Source organism: Lepidochelys olivacea, assembly GCF_965140295.1.
Source record: "Lepidochelys olivacea isolate rLepOli2 genome assembly, chromosome: 7".
Taxonomy (NCBI): domain Eukaryota; kingdom Metazoa; phylum Chordata; order Testudines; family Cheloniidae; genus Lepidochelys; species Lepidochelys olivacea.
Window position 1 is genome coordinate 58,214,252 of NC_140417.1, and position 19,552 is coordinate 58,233,803.

Sequence of the window (19,552 nt, forward strand, 5' to 3'; positions counted from 1 at the left end):
CATTTTTTGACCAGAACACCCGGTCAAAAAAGGACCCTGGTGGCTCTGGTCATCGGTACAGCAGGGTCCCGGGGCTAAGGCAGGCTCCCTGCCTGCCCTAACTCCTCGTGGCTTCTGGAAGCAGGCGCCAGGTCCTTGCAGCCCCTAGGTGAATGGGCAGCCAGAGAGGCTCCACACACTGCCCCCACCCCAAGGGTCAGCTCCGCAGCTCCTATTGGCCAGGAACAGTGACCAATGGGAGCTGCAGCGGCAGCACCTGCCAGCGCGAGAGCAGCGCACAGAGCCTCCTTGGCTGCCCATGCACCTAGGGGCTGCAGGGATCTGGCGGTTGCTTCCCGGCAGCCATGGTAAGTGTTGCCGGGACTTTGCACCCTGAACCCCCACCTGCAGCCCAACCCCCTGCCCCAGCCTGGAGTCCCGTCCTGCACCCAGACTCCCTCCCGGAATATACACCCTGCACCCTCCTCACCCCAACCCCCTGCCCCAGCCCTGAACCCCCTCCTGCACCCGAAATCCCTCATCCCTGGCCCCACCCCAGAGCCCACACTCCCAGCCAGAGCTCTCACCCCCCTGCACCCCAACCGTCTGCCCCAGCCCGGAGTCCCCTCCTTCACTCCAAACCCCTCATCCCCAGCCCCACCCCAAAGCCCACACCCCCAGCGGGAGTCTGCAATCCCTTCCGCACCCCAACCCTCTTCCCCAGCCCAGAGCTCCCTCTTGCACCCAAACCTCTCATCCCTGGCCCCACCCCAGAGCCCTCACCCCCCTGCACCCCAACCCTCTGCCCCAGCCCGGAGCTGCCTCCTTCACCTAAACCACTCATCCCCAGCCCCACCACAGAGCCCACACCCCCAGTTGGAGCCCACACCCCCTCCTGCAGTCTGAACCCCTTGGCCCCAGCCTGGACCCCAAACTGCTCACCCTTGGCCCCACCCCAGAGCCTGCACCCCCAGCTGGAGTCCTCAACCCCCCCCACACACCCCAACCTCCTGCCCTAGCTTGGAGCCCTCTCCCTCACCCCAAACCCCTCATCCCCCACACCCCCAGCCAGAGCTCTCACTCCCCTCCTGCACCCCAACCCCCTGCCCAGCCTAGTGAAAGTGAGTGAGGGTGGGGGAGAGCAAGCAACAAAGAGAGGGAGGATGGAGTGAGCGGGGGCGGGGCCCTGGAGAAGGGGTGGGACAAGGGTGGGGCCTCTGAGCAGGAGCGGGGCAGGGGTGTTCGGTTTTGTGCCATTAGAAAGTTGGCAACCCTAGCAGGTTAGCTGCCATGTACCTCACCAATAAACGCCTCTAAGTGGGTTTCAAGTAAAATGCATTGCAGCAATACAACCTGGACTAATTTTGGACCCATATGCTGAATTATGGGCCTGATGCAAGTAATTCTCCAAAGAAACTGGGGAATAAGCGTGTATTGGTGTGTACCTTCCAATCCCTTGTTTGTCCAGTTTAGATCATAAATGTTTGGTACACACTGTCAGAGTTAGCCAAATAATAATTATTAAACCCTCATAAAGTGTTCTCTTTCTTAGCTTATTACATGAAACAATGAGAATTCCAGTGACTCCCAATACTCTTTGGGTTTTTTTTTTTTTTGCCAGAACTCACAAATGACTGTAGCCTAACAGATTCTAAGAGCATGTCATGCTGAAAGCCTGCCAGTTTTGAACCCAGGTCAAACAGATCTTGGAGCTGTTAGCCATCACTCTGGTGTAGGAGGAACGTGCCCAATGTATGTTGACAGAATCTCTAGCTAGTTGGTTTGGTATCAGGAAGTAGGCCTCTGAGCGGTTATTGGCTCCCAAACTCCAGTGCACTGCACTGATGTCATAGGACAGGCCTGTCTGACATCACTAGATCAGCCAAGGCACAGATCTCTGTGATGTCACTAGCTCAGCACTTCTAGCTGGGCTGATGACAAAGCACAGGCCTCTGTGACATCACTAGCTCTCAGCAGCTAACTGGCTGGGCTGATGACAAAGCACAGGTGTGTGTGAGACGTGGCTTGTCACCTGGGGGAGAAAACAAACAACCAGACAGCTGACTCCCATGAACCAGTCCTTTCAAGAGGCTGCTGGCCGGGGGGGCGAGAAGGGGGAATGGGGACTATATAAAGCAGACCCATGCCTTTGCAGAGAGAGCAGGAGATGCAGCACCCAGGAACCCAGGGACTGTGGCAGGCGTGCTAAGGGGAAAATAGCTCCAGAGAGGGGAAGAGGCGAGTCACTCAGTTTGGGGGAAAGGTGCCGAGTTTAGGGAGAGTTGGGGTCCGTTCTCCAAGAAGCAGTGGCTCTGCCTGGGAAAGAGAACGTGATGCAGTATGACTAATGCTTGTGATTTTATTGCAACTCCAGTCACTCCAGGCAGTTTTTTCCTGCCTCGTGAAAACATGGTGAAAGGCACCAACGTGTGAATTTTTCCCTTATTCAAGATGGCCACCATCTAGTACTGTCAATGGGCTGAAGCCAGCGCGATGGGCACCATCCCCCACAGCATGGGGAAGGGAGGTCGCCCTTAGTACAGTTTGCTGCCATGTCCCACCATTTTTCCGCAAGACTGAAGCTGCCCAAGGACAAGATGGCTGCCAGTCTAGGGCTCAAGGGGCTGGACAGGACATGGGATGAGGGAAGCACATAGACCCTGTGAAAGGGAGATGGAGGGAGTGTGCGAGGGTAGGAGGTAGACTTAGAGAGGCTAAGGGGAGTTGTGGGGGGTAGTGGGCTGGGTAGGGGGGCAGTGAGAGGCTGGGGGGGGCAGGGGATGGGGGCAGGAAGGAGGCTAAGGATGGGTGCAGGAGGCTATGGGGGGCAGGAGGGAGGCTAAAGGAGGTGCAGGGGGCTGTGAGGTGACTGGGGGCAGGGAGAGACTGAGAGGGGTGCAGGGGTTGTGGGGGGCAGGAGGGAGGCTGAGGAGGTGCAGGGAGATTTGTGGGGCAGTAGGCTGGCTAGGAGTGCAGGGAGAGGCTGAGGTGGGTGCAGGGGTTGTGAAGGGCAGTGGGATGGGTGGGGGGGTGTCAGGAGGAAGGCTGGGGGGTGCAGGGGCTGAGGGGGGCAGAAGGGAGGCGGGGGGGGGACGGGGACAGGGGGCTGCATTAATGAATGGTGTGTGATGTTTGGTATCAGTGTTGTATATGTGAGTCTTAGCTGCTGTTTCCATAGTTTAGAACGTGTGGGTTTTTCAGAAAAACAATGGTCCTGATTTCTCCTCCGTGCTGCCGCTGCTTGGGGTTGCTCTGGCAGTGCAAACCAGCCAGAATGCTTAAGAAAGCATACAGGTGAGGCAACTCAACTAGGGGTGCCAACTTTCTGATTCCACAAAACCCAACACCCCTGCCCCTTCCTGAGCCCCTGCCCCCGTGGGAGGCTTGGCACAAGGAGCGATGCAGTGAGGGGGATGGGGGAGTAGGGGAGGTTGGGATGGGGAGGGATGCAGGGATGGGGGTGCAGGGCTGCGGGGGAGGAGTTGCCCAGAGTCCGGGGCTGCTGAGGCCAGCAGCGGACTCAGGGGGACTGTCCCGGGATGAGGGGGTGGTGCTGTGGGGGTGGAGGCGGTGCTGGGGTGGTGCTGCCAGGCCGGGCCCACACCCGACTCCCAGGGGTGGCCAGGGCAGACTGGGCACTGGGTTCGTCTTGTTCTCCTCCCCTCTTCTCCAGCAGGCCCATTCCCAGCACTCGGAGACGGGGATACACCCCTCCACCTCCTGGGTGCTGGCGACGGGGCCGCGGGGTGGCCGCAGGAGCATGCGCCGCAGCTCAAGCCCAGCCAGAGGAGGAGCGCGAGGAGGAGAGGGCCGGCAGCGGCAGGAGAGGCATCCGCCAAGACCCCTCAACAGCCGCGCTTGTGAGTCGCTTTAGTTTGTCTCCTGCCGTGACCTGGCCAATGGGAGCTCAACCTGCGGACGGGGGGTGGGACAGCACATGGACCCCCCTGGTCGCCCCTAAGCCTAGGAGCCAGACATGCTGGCTGCTTCTTGGGAGCTGCACAGCGCGGAGGCTAGCAGGGAGCCTGCCAGGATCCCTTTTTGACTGGGTGTTCCGGTTGAAAACCGGACACCTGGTCACCCTAAGCTCAACTCCAAGCCAGGTCCAGGCATGGGGGCATTATGGAGTAACAGTTCTGCAAGGGTGTGTGCGTGCGTGGGATGGCTGGAGAGTAACAGGGGTCACTGCTCACACAGGCGCACAGGGTTCTGAATGCTGATCAGAGCTGGATCAGACTCAGGTTTGTGAGCTGTTAGGTGGATGTACAGTTACGCATAAAAGAACTTCTTTGTCTAACACAAGCTTTCCTCACCTTAATGTCAAGAACGACACTGGGGGTGTGGTTGGAGCATCTGTGCCCTGGATGGATTGTTGGCAGTGGGGATTGAATCCCAGATCTCTGGTTTTAAACGCATGAACTGCTACTGACTGAAAATTAAACACCCCCTTCTGTTAGCTGAGTGTGGAACATGCTTATCAACCTCTAAGTGGCTGAGCCACCACTGGAAGGGGACAGGAATGGGATATGCATTCCTAACCTCCATAGCAGCCTGGAAAGGGGAAGATGAATTTAATTTAGAGCAGCCCTGAGGTTGTATATTGCACCAGGCTGGGTTAGGATCAGGGTAGCATAAATGTGGCACAATTGCCGCACCCTTTGCTAGGCTGTGTCAAGCACGGTGCAGACATGGCCCAGTATCTGCACCAGCTTTGTGTGATGTCTTGCTTAGAGTTTTGTCAACTTCGGCTGCTAGCTATCAAAGTTTTTTGGGGGGAGAATGTATAGATCTAGAGACACGGATTAGTGAAGTTTGGAAATGGGCAGTATTCAGGGATAGGCAAACCTCTTAAACCAGCTTCTGAAGCTGGCAAAACTCTTTCCCTTATACGTAGTGGAGAAGCAACTTATATAAGCTAAACTCAACCGTGTGCCATGAATTAGAGGTAAAAGAATTCCCCTCCCACCTCTGCTTCCCAAAATGTTGTGATGTGTAAAAAGATGCAAAAGACCCCATAGCACTCACTAGACCAGGGATGTCCTGGCCAAATCTGAAATGAGTGATTCCATCCTGCCAACCTAAATCTGCCCTTCATGGTTTCCTTTGGATATGGTAGGCTTCCTTTCCCTTCCTAAAATCTGTAGCCCTGTGTTCCTGTGCACTGTTAACTACTTGCCACCTTCCGCCAAAGAATTGGCTGCATTTCAGTAGAGATGGTAATCAGTTTTTAAAGCGCATTTAGCATTATTGGACATTAGGATGAAATGTGAATCTATAGGAACAATGAGGACACAGTAGTGTGCTTTACCATGCCTGTTCTCAAATGCCTCAAGGAGCCTCCAGAAAAAATTCTAATAAAGTCAGTCATTAATTAATTGTTTTATTTAATTATTTTACAAAATCCTGAGATTTTTACTCAGGCAAAGCTCTCATGGGGCCATTCCTATAGACAGGGATTCCCCTAGCCATGCCACCATCCTAGAATCAGTTGGCTGTATACCAGTTCCTCACCAGTTTGGGATTGCCCGATGCCTAAAGAATCTCCAGCTTTCAGGCTGTTTTACATCACTTTAGCAGCCTTATTAGAGGCCAGGATCTGGCTCTGCATCTTTCTTGATGAACTGGTTTCACTGATGTAAATCCAGAGTGCTCAATGGAGTTACTCTGCAATTAGGCTATGGTGGCTGAGATTTGACTATGGGTCCAAAAATGTGTATTTTGGATTTTGGGACCAATGAGCTCTGTAAACAAATATCAACATATAACTTCAGGCTAGAGAAAATAGAAATGTCGATGCTCATTACATTTCTCCCAGCTACTATCAGGAAAACAATGTCTCTTCCCTCCCCCTTTTTTATTTGATTCCGGACACCATTCTGCAGTTGCAATCGGAATGGAATCAGGCCTTGTGTTTGAAGCACATGGGAGCTATCAGCTACCAGCACCTTGACATGTTACTGTGTGTTTCTGGAAGTGTGCACTGGGGAGAGGAAAGGCTGCTGTCAGGATCAGGCTCTTAGGAGACAGTAGGGAAGTCGAGGCAGCAGGAACAGTGGGTGCTTAGAGGGAGGGGAGTTGCAATAATGAATAGGAGTGAAGATAGCAGGACACAGGGGGAGGGAGCAGAGAAGAGACAATGGAAACCCAGATGGGGGCGAGGTGGAAGGTGGGTGATGGGCACGCATGACTTCAGATCCCCGATCTATGTCTTGCAAGCCAGTTCTGAACAAAAGGGCTATAAATCAATCCCAGCATTCTAGTGAATCAAGCTTTGTTCTCGTGGCTTATGATGTCACCAGAAGCTCTTGATGGAATAGCAGGCAGCCATGACAGAGGTGGCTGTAATTTGCTCTGTATCAAGTTAACAATAGTAAATAAACTGTGTATTGGATTCTGGAGTGGAATGGTTCTTGCCAAATGAATTTGTCTTATCCTCAGGCTGCCCTGATTTAAAACACATGTATCCATTTAAATCACATCGCCTGCCAAACATTCAGCTACTGTTCAGATTCTTATCTCCTTGATAGCAATATCAGTTTGAACAGATGGCGAGTTTGTTATGGGCTAGAGATACAGAATTTTGTTCTTTAGGATTTTCATGGGAGGCTTTGCACGAGAAGCAGAAATGCTGGGGTGGGGGTGGGGAAGGAAATAATGGCTGCATGTGCAGTATTTAAACCAACCAGCTGGGCCCAATTGAAAGCACCTTAGGTTTTATTCAGGGAAAACACTCACTGAATTCAATAAGTCTTGTTTGATTAAAGGCATCAAGAATGGGTCCTTGATTAGTGGACAAAAACCTAAAGACTGGAGGAAAATTGTATGATGAGACGTTCCTTTATGCTGCCATGTCTTACCAAACATGGTTCAGCTTTTACCTAGGGAAGAGAGGCTTTTGGATGGTAAATGACAAAGATTTTAAAAAACAGCAGCCTGATGTTAGGCTTCTAAGTCCACACTTTGGCACTGAAGAAGATGGCCTGCTTTTCAAAAGTGCTGAATGCTCCACAGCTTCCACTGTCGTCAATGGAAGCCGGATGCAGCTTCTAATTATTAATCTCGTTTGCCTGCATATTTTCCTGCGGAAGTACTAAGAATGTACAGCAGGTCCAAGTGGCTCTTTATCTGTGTGTGGAGATAAGAAGGGATGCAGCTCCTCTGAAGAAACCGTGTCTTAGAGGCGGAAGGCTGCACTTCTTATCGTTCAAGGACGTGTGGTAAAGGGGTTAAAAATAGGGACATGGAGGATAAGAAAGCTGAAGCAAGGCACCTGCCACACGCAGAAAGAATTAAGACTTGAGAACCTCAGCTGGAATACTGCAAATCGTCACTTACAAGAAGTCAGAATCATAGACATATAGGGCTGGAAGGGACCTCAAGAGGTCATCTGGTCCATCCCCTGTGCTAAAGCAGGATTAAGTTTGTCTAACCTGTTCTTAAAAAGCTCCAATGATAGGGGTTCCCACAACTGCCCTTGCTAACCTGTGTGATGCTGGCAGACCATGCTGAGGTTCCCATGTCTCACCTGAACACTGCCAAATACTTAGCTGGAATCAGTTTGGCTCACCTGTGTGTTAAAATCGGTAGGAGAATTATAAGAATTTAATCTTTATTGAAATGTTTGTGAGTTGCTGCCTGCATTAATCTCACTTGCAACATCTGTTTCTCCTATTGTAAGATAATACTTCTGTCTTGGTATTATAAACCTCTGTAACTATGTAAATCACCAGACAGGAGGGAGACGTTAATTAGTGTGATCGGCAACCAAATGCATTATGTCCTGCCCCAAAGGGAAAGCCCATCGACACCAGACAGAATGTAGTGTGGAACATTAAACAGAACAAAAGGCTTTTTTGCTCTGCCCTGCCCCCACCATGAAGATGAGTCATGCAAGTGGATTCTGCCCATCAGCTGAGTTTGCAGCTCAGTGCATATGGCAGGAGGGGCATAAAAACCCCAAACAGAAGGAAATGAGTATCTCCATGCCGCCTTGACTCTGGAGGGCAAGGTCTCTAGGCATAAGCCAGAGGTCCCCAGTTGTTTAGCCTGGGTTAGCCCTAGAACTTGCTGATTATAGAAGCTTCAATTATCTTTTTGAAGTTGATTGTAATTAGCGTGTCTGTTTACCTACTTTAATCTTGTAAACTCTCCAATTTCCTTTCCCTATTAATACATCTCTATATAGTTTGGCTACAAGCATTGTCTTTGGTGTGAGATCTAAGCTGCAATTGACCTGGGATAAGTGACTGGTCCTCTGGGACTGGGAGTAACCTGAATATTGCTGTGATTCTTGGTGTAAGGGACCATCTATCACCAAGGCAGGTGTATCTGGGTGGGAAGACAGATTGGAGTACCAAGGGGACTGTCTGTTTCCATGTTAAGGCTGTACAGTGCCTGAGCAGTTTACACTTGATAATTGGTTGGTGAAATCTAAGGATGGAATTCACAAGCAGTCTGGGGTTTGTGCCCTGCTTCTTAACAATCTGCCCTGAGGTTACTACAGTGATGTAGACAGCTTGACAACCTGTTCCAGTGTTAACTATACTTATGGCTAGAAAGGCTCCTATACAATCTCGGGGGATGGGGGGCACCTTAGAATGTGGTCCACAAAAGCCAGCACGCTAGGCTGCCTAAGCTCCCCCATGAAGCCAGCCAATCAGAGATCCTGACGAGAAGGTTGTGGCCTAATCCCCAGTGCTCTCATGGAGCTCAGTGACGAAGGCCAGACTTCAGGGAGGCACCTGTCTCTGCTTGTGATGCGCAGCTGGTGAGAATGAGTTAGGTGCCTGGTTCGCTCCACACACAACGGCAATGGAGGAGGTGCTCCTTCCTCGCCTTCCCCACAGTGGCTAGGGTACTACCCTTGGTTGTGGAAGAACCTTGGTTAAAGTCGTAGGGCTGCCTGATAGGGAGAAGGGATTTGAACATGGATCTGCTGTCTCTCCTGTGAGTGGCCTAGCCACTGGGCTATTCTGATAGGTGTCTCTCCTATTGAGGTTGTTCCACATTAATTATAAAATACTGATTGGGCCAGAGAGCACAAGAATCTCTCTCTAGTGCAGTGGTTAGGGCTCACACCTGAGAGGTAGGAGGTCACTGTTCAAATCCGTTCTCATCAGACACAGTGGGGGACTTGAACCAAGGGTCTCCCACATCCCAGCTGAGCAGCCTAACTGCCTGGTCTCCCCCTACTGTTTTGGGTGAATTCCGGTGGCCTCTGAGCATGCCAAGCAGAGTAGGTCCCCGGGGTGAGAGAGGCACTCCTCTGCCTGTCTTCTCCTGGCTCATGGATTGCTTGGGGCTTAGGTGGGAGATAGGCACCTAGGAAACCTTAACAGCAAAAACCTGGGTGCCAAGTGAGTTTAGGTGTCTGTAGGGTTAGGCGGCAGCTGAGCAAGGGTTTTTAGGATCATAGTGGTACCTGAAACTGGGACTTAGGCACGGGTTGTAGGTGCCTAAGTCCGTTTGTGGATCTTGGCCTTAAAATGAACTGGGCTTCCCAATCCCTTAGGCTGCTCTGACAATCAGGAACCAGGTTGGCAAATCTTGTGATTTGCAATCACAAGGTTTAATTAAATTAACAGAAAACCATATTCAGATTCTGCAGGATGAATTGGTGTCTGTTATTAAATAATGTATTGGGCTTTCAATTGCACAATATTGTAACATGGGTTTCATTGTACCCCGTTATGTGCAATTTATTTACACTGACTGCCATTCTGGACAGCTTTAGTTTTAAAAACAAAAAAGCTTGCCTGTGTGGATTTACATTTACATCGTTAATATACAGATTTACACAAGAGCAGAAAGGTTGGATCTTGCTCTCAAAGCTGCTGCCCTGTACTACCTGCACCCACATTCTGCTACTTTCATCCCCTCGTAATTATATTTCAAAGTGGGTACCCCAGCATCATCAGTGTAGAGGATGGAAATCGAATCCAGTTTGGTAGGAACACAACAGGCCTTGGCAGCTTTCTTGGGGTTTTTGAGGTGCACTAAAGTTTGGACGATAGCATGTTTCGTCGGGGTCACGTTGTCTGTCAGAGGAAAAAAGCATCCCCCTTTGCATTCAAATGCATCATAATCTTTGGGCGCAATGATCCAGGAATCCCAGCCGATGTCTTTGAAGTTCACACGGAGGGAGGTTCTCCGGCAGTGGTTGGTACCAGTGCTTCTCTTGCTTCTCGATGAAGGCTGGTGGAGTCCAGTGACAGATAAGGATTTCTCCTCTGCCTCCTCTTCCTCTTCGGGCAAAGTGCTGTTCTTTGCTAACTTCTTTAGCACGCTCTCCTGCTCATGAACAATCATCTCCCGGAGCTCCACTCTGGTCTCCTTGGTCCCATTGCTTCGGTCATTGGAGAACACTATTAACAAGGGCAGATTTTTAGTGTCGGGCATAACACTGATGTCCAGCTTCCCACAAGCGAAGTCACCCAGGGTTTTCCTCTCAACAACAACCTCAAGCTTGTTTTTAGTCTTTGATTTGTCTGCCCTGACCCATCTTTTCACAGCACTGGACACCTCAAACATTTCCCATCCACATTCCTGGATATCTTGGGAGGCAAGGAATGAGTTGGTGCCTTCTGGATTTTCCCAGAGGTCTCCATCCAGAACATCATAAATTACCATGTTGCCTTCCAGTCTAGAGAGAGGCCCAATGTCCCTATTACAGGATATGTGGATTCTCAGCTCAGCCCTGGTGACGTCTTCGTGCCGTGGGATAGAGACGTTGAAGAGCAAGATGTGTTTCTGAAATGGGTTTTCTTCCAGGGAAGCCAGAGAAACAACATCTGCAACAGGAGATTAAGAAAAGCTGTCACCCTGCCTCCTATGAGAGAGGCTAATCCAATGAGGAGGACGAAAGCACTTAGCAAGCTGCATACTATATTTCAGAAGAAATGCCCACCCTCTACTAGGAGCTGCTGGGAGTGAAGTTACACCATGGCCACTAGCATTAAATTAAACGGACTGGCTTCACTTCAGAGTTATGGGTTAAAAACCCAAATGGCGGTCCCTAATGGTGGCAACTCTACCGGGGATCAAGTTGCGGTGGTCCACAATAACCACACCTTCAATTACACTCTGTATGTGCGTGCATGAGTGTGGCATGCTCACACATAAGGAGCTGCACTGCCCCAAAAGTAGATGGTGTTGGCTTATAATGGGGACATGACTGAGGCGGGGAGAGGGGGGTTGTGAATGTAGTGGCTTCCCATAGAGGTTCTGCCATGTGGCCTTTCTAAAGAGCACTGGCAGGAATTAAAGCTGTAAACATCCATGGAGGTTTATAATACAAATTCCACTGCCATTACTCTGCTCTGGGGTGAATTCCCCTTCCAATGGAGAGGGATTCTCAGGTAAAGGGAGCTGTAATTTATATCTCTGGTTTATGCCCCCCTGGGCCAACTTAGCTGAGTTCCCCGATACAGCTAGCGCAAAAATTATCTTGCACTGGGGAAGAATTAGAGAAGACAATCAATCCTTTAAAAGTCTGAATTAGAAGCTCCAGGTTCTGGCTAGCTTGGTGGCTCAGCAATCAGATATGGAACCTTTCACCTCTAAGTCTATGGTTCAGGTCCAGCCCAGATTGGTAGGTCCTGATATTCAGAGGTAAATAGAGCACCTGTAATTCCTGCTGAAGTCCATGGGAGCTGGAGGTGCTAGGAATGTCTGGAAGATCAGGCTGGTTGTGCTTTGGTAAGTTACCCCCAGCTGATGGCTGTCTACTGGTCTATATGAGTGGATGGGTGTCAGTCCAGTTTCTAATGGACAAGTGTCCACCTTGCCAAAAGCATCTTCACAATGGCCAGAGGAGCAGAGGACGTGGCCCTGGAGACTGCACTCTATAAGGGTCCTTCTGCATTGGGGTTGGGTATGGCTGTGGGGGAACGTGGAGATGGCTGTGTTGCTGTTTGTGCTGTGTCTAGTCTGTAAATAAATGGAAGCTTGGATTCTTCTTGGCTGGTTCCTTTTGCCAGCACTAAATTCACTTAAAACACTTGCACCCCCCGCTTTTATTGCTTCTTTTGATGCGGCTTTTAAAATCTTTGAGTTGTATGTTATCTTAGATGGATGCAGTGCTTAGTTTGTAATGAAAGAGGTGCCGGGGCTCAAGAAAATTTTTTTACATTCATAACTGATGCAGCAAGCCCAGAAGTGCTGGGGCTCAGCTCTGGCAAGCCCTGGCACAAATTAAGCACTGGATGGATGGATATTTTACTGATGGGCTGAGCTGAGCTGAGCTGGGCCTGAACCAAAACCCCAAATCCAAACACTCCAGAACTCTGAGGGCAAGGGCTGGTGTTCATAACTGAACTCTGGAGCCATATTTCCTGCTCAGCTCCTCTCTTTATAAAGGGCTGGAGCAACATCCTGGAGCCAAACATCCTCAAATATTTCAAAATCTAGCCCCAAATTGTGCAGCTCAGCTCAAAATCTCTAGCTTTGAGAATCAAATGCTGGGTTACCAAATTGTGGTGACTCAACTGAATCAGTATGAGAAGAAAGGGGAGATGGTCTGATGAGAAATCAAAGAAAAGGATTTAAGACCTTGAAAATTATAATAAAATAGGGAGCGGTGGAAAGGATAACAAAACAGAGTATGGCTGGGATTTTCAAAGAAGCGTAAGGGAATTAAGCTCCCAACTCCCTTTGAATTTCAATGGGATTTGAAACTGACTCTTTCATGCTTCTCTTAAAACCCCAGCCTATATTCTTAAAACATCTCATACCTTCAGTACTAAAGCTCCGCACAATATTGGATGCAGGGATGGAAGACTTGTCCTTGGCATATCTGTTGTACAGGTCAATCATGAATTGTGGTGGCTCCTCTCTAGACCTCTCTTGCGAAGGGACGCCCGATAAGTTCAAACTCCTCAGGAAATCCGCTTTCATGTTTTCCAGGAAGGTTTTAAAGTTGAAATGGGTCTCACCCTCCACCTCTCCAGGATCACCAAAGGATTTATCAGAGTTCTCCATAGCTGATAATTTGCCCCAGGCTTCCAAGGGCTTGCCTCTTGCCAAACAAGTGATGATGTTGAAAACAGACAATGCAGCCATCACCCCAAAATAGTGCATATTTCATATGTTCACTTTCCAATGGAGGAGGGGGAAAAAAGACAGGGATATTCCAGTTGATTAGAGCTCTCCTTTCATTTAGAGGCAGAAGAAAGGGAAACAGAAGGCGAACTGGAGTGTCCTTTGCAAAACACTTTCTTGAGCTCTCTTGCAGTCTGTTGCAAACCCCAGCCTCTTGTCAGTTGTCAAGCAGATTGGTTGTACACTTGCCCTTATCTCAGCCATTGATGCCATGCTTCAGCTTCTGTTATCTAGCAAAGCTCTTAGTTAATGAAGATTCTATAAACATCTGAAAAAACACATGTGGCTGGACACTGTATACTGTAAAGAATTCACATTTCACTTCAGGGTCATCATTGCTTAATTATGTTTTTATCATTTCTTTGCCAACTTTGAGAGGGCTTCAGAGGAACTTTTTTTGTGGGGGGAAGGGGAGGGAGGAATAAGACTGGTTTTCCCCAGTCCTCCATAAAAATAAAAAATAGGGAGTAAGAACAAACAGCTCCATTAGCGGGGAGCAAATATCACCCCTCAAATCTATACCATGGTCCCTTAATGTATGTCCTCCAAAAATCAATCATCTGGAACCCTGTTCTTTTGCAAGCTGTGATCTCATGACAATACAAACAGCCTTAAAATTTTCTTCCATTTATCATCCAAGAGCTATTATTTGTACACAGTGAAATATCTGTTTTGTGTCAAGTTTGCCTCAAATTGTTTGCCAGCTTGTCCATTTTTAGTTTACATCCTTTGGTGGAGGGCGTAAAAAAAATCTGGCTTTATAGTATGTTATGTAATGTATTTTCCTAGATTCTTGTACATGAGGTCGTTGGTTAAACTAGTTCACTCCTATGTCACTGCAACAATAACTGGTTGTTCTTGAAGATAAAGCCAGGCCTACTAAGCCTGAGCGAAACATAAAGTCCCTATGAAGACACTGAAGACTAGCCCAGGATATGTTTGTGTGCCATGTGAATATAGGCCAAGGCAAAAAATAAGAATTATGATATATTTTTGTGTGCCTTAAGGAGGAAAAGCTCCAGTTAAAATATTAAAAATATTACCTGATATTTAATCTAATCTAATTTAATTTAATCATTCTAATGCTCTAATCTAAGTGTACATAATCATTTTACCTAAGCTATCTGCATATTATTTTTAGAGAACCAATTAACCCTTAGTGCTTGGGTGCTATGTTGTCTTATTGGTACTATGAGATCTCAGATCACCTAAACAAAATATCTCATTGCAAAGACTCATGAAAGTTTCTGCCTCTAACTAGGTTTCATTGCTGGTCATTCTTCAGATTTCTCGCAGGACATATCTAGCCCATTGCATAATGCAAGCTCTCTGTAATTCAGTTACTTCCACCTATTTCTCTTCAAAGCAGACCTAGAATCCTTGGTTCTGGTTCCTGCAGCAGTTCCTAGGGGGTTCATAGATTCATAAAGTGTAAAGCCATAAGGGACCACTCCATCACCTAGTCTGTCCTCCTGTCTATCACAGGTCATTAAATTTCGCCCATGTACCTGTGTGATAAGCCCAATAGGTTGCGTTTGACTACAGCATATCTTCAGGAAAGGCATCCAGTCTTGATCAGAAGACACCAAGAGATGGAGAATCTATTCTTCCCTTGGGAGTTCATTCCAGTGGTTGATCACCCGCTCTGTTAAAAATTTGTGCTTAATTTCTCATTTGAATTTGTCTGGCTTCAGCTTGCAGCCACTGGTTCTTGTTATGCCTTTCTCTGATAGATTAAAGGTCCCCTTAGAACCTGGTATCTTTTCCCTGTGAAGGTACTTAGGCACTGTAATCAAGTCAGCTCTTAATCTTGTTGATAAACTCAATTGGTTGAGCTCTTTAAGTCTGTCACCCCAAGGCATTTTCTCCAGCCCTCATATAACGTTTGTGGTTCCTTGCTGCACCCTCTCCAATTTTTCAACATCTGTATTAAAATATGGACACCAAAACTGGATGCAGTCTTCCAGTATTAGTCTCACCAAGAAAGAAAATCACCTCCCTATTTACTAGTCCCCTGTTTATGCATTTGACTGTACATTAGCCTTTCTTGTCACAGCATTGCACTGGGAGCTCATGTTCAGTTCTTTGTCCACTCTGACTGCTAAATCCTTCTCAGACTCACCACTTTCAGGACACAGCCCACCATTCTCTAGGTATGAACCGCATGGCTTGTTCCTGGGTGTGGAACTTTGCTTTTGGCTGCACTAAAATGCATTTTGTTTGAAAGGACCCACTTTACCAAGCAATCCAGATTGCTCTGTGTGACTGCCCTTTCCTCATCATTAACCACTCCACCAATCTTTGTCATCCCCAAATGTATTGTCATTGATTTTTTTTAATGTTTACTCAGATATCATTGAAAATGTTGAATACCATCAGGCCTAGTAACAACCTCTGTAAAACAGCCCTGTTCAATGCTGATTCCTCATTTATAACTATTACTTGAGATCTGTCAGTTAGCTAGAGCTTAATCCATTTAACACAGTCTCCATTGATTTTTGTATAGTGCAGATTTGTTAAAATCAGAATGTTGTGTGGTACTTGGTCAAATACCTTAGATAAGGCAAAGTATATCACATCCATGCACTTACCTTTATCGACCACATTTCTAATCTGAATCTAGTCAGGTTTGTTTGACCAGATGTATTTTCCATAGAGCCACATTAACTGGCATAACTTTATTCTCATATTTTTATTCTTTAGCAATTGAACCACAGATCACTTTTCCATTATATTGTCCAGGACTGATTTCCTGTTAACCAGCCTGTAGTTACCCAGGTCATCTCATTTGCCCTTTTTGAATATTGGCACAACATTAGCACTTCTCCAGTCTTCTGGAATTGCTCAGGTATTCTACAATTTATTAAACGTTAACATCAGTAGGTCTCCTCATCCAATTCTTTTCATACACTCGGTGCAAGTTTGCAGGGCCTGCTGATATAAAAAAATGTTTACCCCTCGTAGATATTTTCTAACATCCTCCTCAGTAACTAACAAACTGGAAAGTATTTCCTCAGTTCATTTGGTCATCAGCGAAATGGCTTATGGGATACTCTTAGCAAGAAAAGAGAACCTGAATGGAAGTGGGTTGAGCAAATCCACTTCAAAAGAAGACCAGACACAGGGAACAGGAGCAAGGCTGTCATTCCCCCAACTGCAGCTGGTGACAGCTGCACCATTAAGAATGATTTTAAATGGACCAGAGATGACATCTTAAATTAAGAGCAAGTGCAGTTACTAAAATGGTCATATTACAGCAAAGTCAACTGCCACAAGGATCTAGCCAACTCTCATTGGTTCAGACCCAACTCCTACTAAACCAAAGTGTTTAATAGCAAATATTTTTATATTATGGTAACATCCAAAGGCCCCAGTAAGGATTGGGGATCCTTATGCTGGGCACAGTAGCCGGTGTTTTCAAACACAGCTGCTTTTAGCTCCTAAATCCATATTTAGGCATTTAATAAATTCCTGATGTTCTGAGCAATTGCAACTCCCTCTGCAGTCAACAGGGAGCTTCAGTTCCTGAGCACCTTTGAAAGTAAGGCCACTACAAGCCTAAATACAGATTTAGGGACCTAAGTTTTGACACCAATAATGGAAATGTTTGGCCACCATCATTGTGAAAGGGCAGAGCACAGTGAGTCACAGGACAAATGCTGCTCCGAGATGGGTGTGCACACGTTATCACTCATTTTGAAGGACAGATTTTGACCCAAACTTGCGTGTAGAAGGGGGAATGCTGTATTGGGTTTAAATAGCAAACAAGTAGAATCTGAAGCCAATGATGGGAAGCATGCAATGCTTGATGGCTTCTGTCCACAGGAGTTCATTCAAGCCTGGAATGGGTAGTACCCTGCTGCCAGGTAGGGATGGAGCTGAGTACACCGGAAGCAGCAGAGTGTTTGCCAGAAGCAATTTTTTTTCAGGTGCTCCAATTCCAGATTCCCCTCCACAGTGCTATTGCTCAAAGGTCATCAGCTTAGGGTCTAGATGTTCAAGTGACTCGTGATTTTTGGATGCCAAATTTGACATGCCTAAAAAGGGGCCTGACTCTGAGTTGTCAAATGCTCCACACTGTCTGAAAATCAGGCCTCTGCACAGATGTCTCAAGTTGGGCAACCAAACATTAAGGGTCCAGAAATCAGTAATCAATTTTGAAAATCTGGGGTTGGGCCTTAAAAACATAAAAGATTTGCCAGTCCATCTCTACTGGTAAAGCCTCCTAGTGGAGATGCAGCTGGTAGCAGGCAGGAGTTCTTTTGCCATGATGGCTTATACCAGTTCTCTGAGCAAGGTATCCAACTGTGCCTAGACTAGGGCTTTTGCTGGCATAGCTATGCTGGGCAGGGGTTGTGATTTCTTTTGTTCACGCTTCTGACATAGCTCTTCATGCATAACTTGTAAGTGTAGACCAGGTCTTATGCTTTTTAAGTGCACCCATTGTGTATAGGGGAGGAATTTTTACCTGCAGACCACAGGCCTTATGTGGATCAGTGAGCTGTTTCTCACAGCTGCCTGCATCGTCATGATTTGGTGAGCAAGTCTTTGCCTCAGAAGCAGTGCTGGATGTACTCCCATTGACTTCAGTGGAGTTATTCTTGATTTATAGCAAGATAAGTGGGAGGAGAATCAGGCCCTGTATTTTTAAGTAAGACTCTTATCAGCACCCTGGCCTAAGATGTAGATACATCAAACAAAAGCCTTTGGATCTTACCCTTCTATCTAAGTTACTTACATTCTCCAACATCCGCAGTGTTCTCCACACAGGGACATTCAGCAGAGAGCGGTGAATTATGGTGTAATATTCACCCCACAGCGGGGAGGGACAGTACAAGTCTGGAATTAAATGGTGCATGAGCTTTTGACAGAGGAGTCAGTCTAGGGAGATTGTGCAGGGAGATCTCACCACTACGGGGCCACATCCTGCTCTCACTTACCCCCATGGACTTCAGTGGGTGGAGTTAACAACAACAACAACAAAACCTACAATCCTAGTCCTATAGTCTCACTATATAGCAAGTCAGTGGAAGTGGGAAACAAGATGGGGACAGTCTTCTGGAATGCAGTGATGCTAAAAAAGAGGCTTAGAGAGCCTTGGATGTAGGAGCTGGGGAATATCAAGTAGGAGTAGGGAGGTGGTATTACTTCTGCATAAGACATTAGTGAGACCGCTTCTGGATACCGTATCCTGTTCTGGTCTCCATTTGCCAAAGAATGATATTAAACTTGGGAGTTCGGAAAAGAGCCAGGTGAGAGATTTTTCCAGACCTCAAAACTACTTAGTGAGAGACTAAAGAAACTTTATTTAGTTTATCCAAGAGAATGGTAAGAGGTGACCTGATCATGGTATATGAGTACGGTAGAACCTCAGAGTTACGAACACCACAGGAATGGCGGTTATTCCTAACTCTGAACATTGTGGTGGTTCTTTCAAAAATTTACAACTGAACGTTGACTCAAACCCTAATACAGCTTTAAAGCTTTACTATGCATGCTGCTTTCCCTTTATTTATTTTTTTAGTAGTTTACATTTAACACAGTACTGTGCTGTATTTGGATTTTTTGTTTTGTCTCTCCTGCTGCCTGATTGCATACTTCCAGTTCCAAACAAGGTGTGTGGTTGACTGGTCAGTTCGTAACTCTGAGGTAACTACTGTACCTACATGGAAGAAACTTCTGATAGTAGACATCTTATATCTAGCAGAAAAAGGCATAAGAGCCAGTGATTTGAAGCTGGACAAATTCAGACTAGAAATGAGGCACAGTTTTAACGGGGGGGGGGAATAACCATTGGAACAACTTACCTAGGGAAAAGATAGATTCTTCATCACTTGAAGGCTTTAAATCAAGATTAGATCTCCTTCAAAGACCTGCTCTAGCTCCAAACAGAAGTTATGGGTTTGATGCAGAAGTTACTGGGGCATTTTTCTCTGGCCTGCATTATGAAGGAGGCCAGAAGAGATTATCATAACAGTCCCTTCTAGCTTAAGCTACTAAAAATTATTAATGACAAGCATAACTAGGCTTTTCCAAGTAAGATAACTTTGCTTTCCTTCTAATTAGCACAATGCAATAATCTATATTTAGAGACATGAAACATGCATGAGATTTAGAGAACCATTTTAACTAGTTTAGATACTACTGTACCTTTAATTTATTTAGCTTTTGTTAAAAGCATTTAACAATCGATCTAGAGGATATAAAGTATAACTTACAAAAATATAAATCTTGGTTATTTTTAGTATTTAAACATATTACTATATAGTTTGTGTTATTCAGAGAATATATATGTTTAACAATCTGAAATTAACCAGCAAACAAGTGACTGTGGAAAAGAGTTACATACAAATTTTGTAAAATATATATTAGGGAAAGGTAACCAAAAGTGGTTATATTAACATACTGTATATATAAAAGCTTATACAGTACACTACATTTTAATCCCAAAGAAAAATGTACATATTAAGCCTTT

General features: G+C 46.7%; 1 protein-coding gene across 1 annotated transcript; it reads right to left on the minus strand.

The window, feature by feature from the left end:
• Window positions 1-5,389: 5,389 nt before the first annotated feature.
• GDF2 (growth differentiation factor 2) lies at window positions 5,390-13,211 on the minus strand. The gene is made up of 2 exons (XM_084635010.1): window positions 12,711-13,211; window positions 5,390-10,769 (listed from the first exon to the last, which is right to left on the minus strand). The coding sequence occupies exons 1-2, from the start codon at window positions 13,054-13,056 to the stop codon at window positions 9,823-9,825; spliced, it is 1,293 nt and encodes a 430-aa protein (XP_084491136.1). The 5' UTR covers window positions 13,057-13,211; the 3' UTR covers window positions 5,390-9,822.
• Between the last annotated feature and the right edge of the window lie 6,341 nt (window positions 13,212-19,552).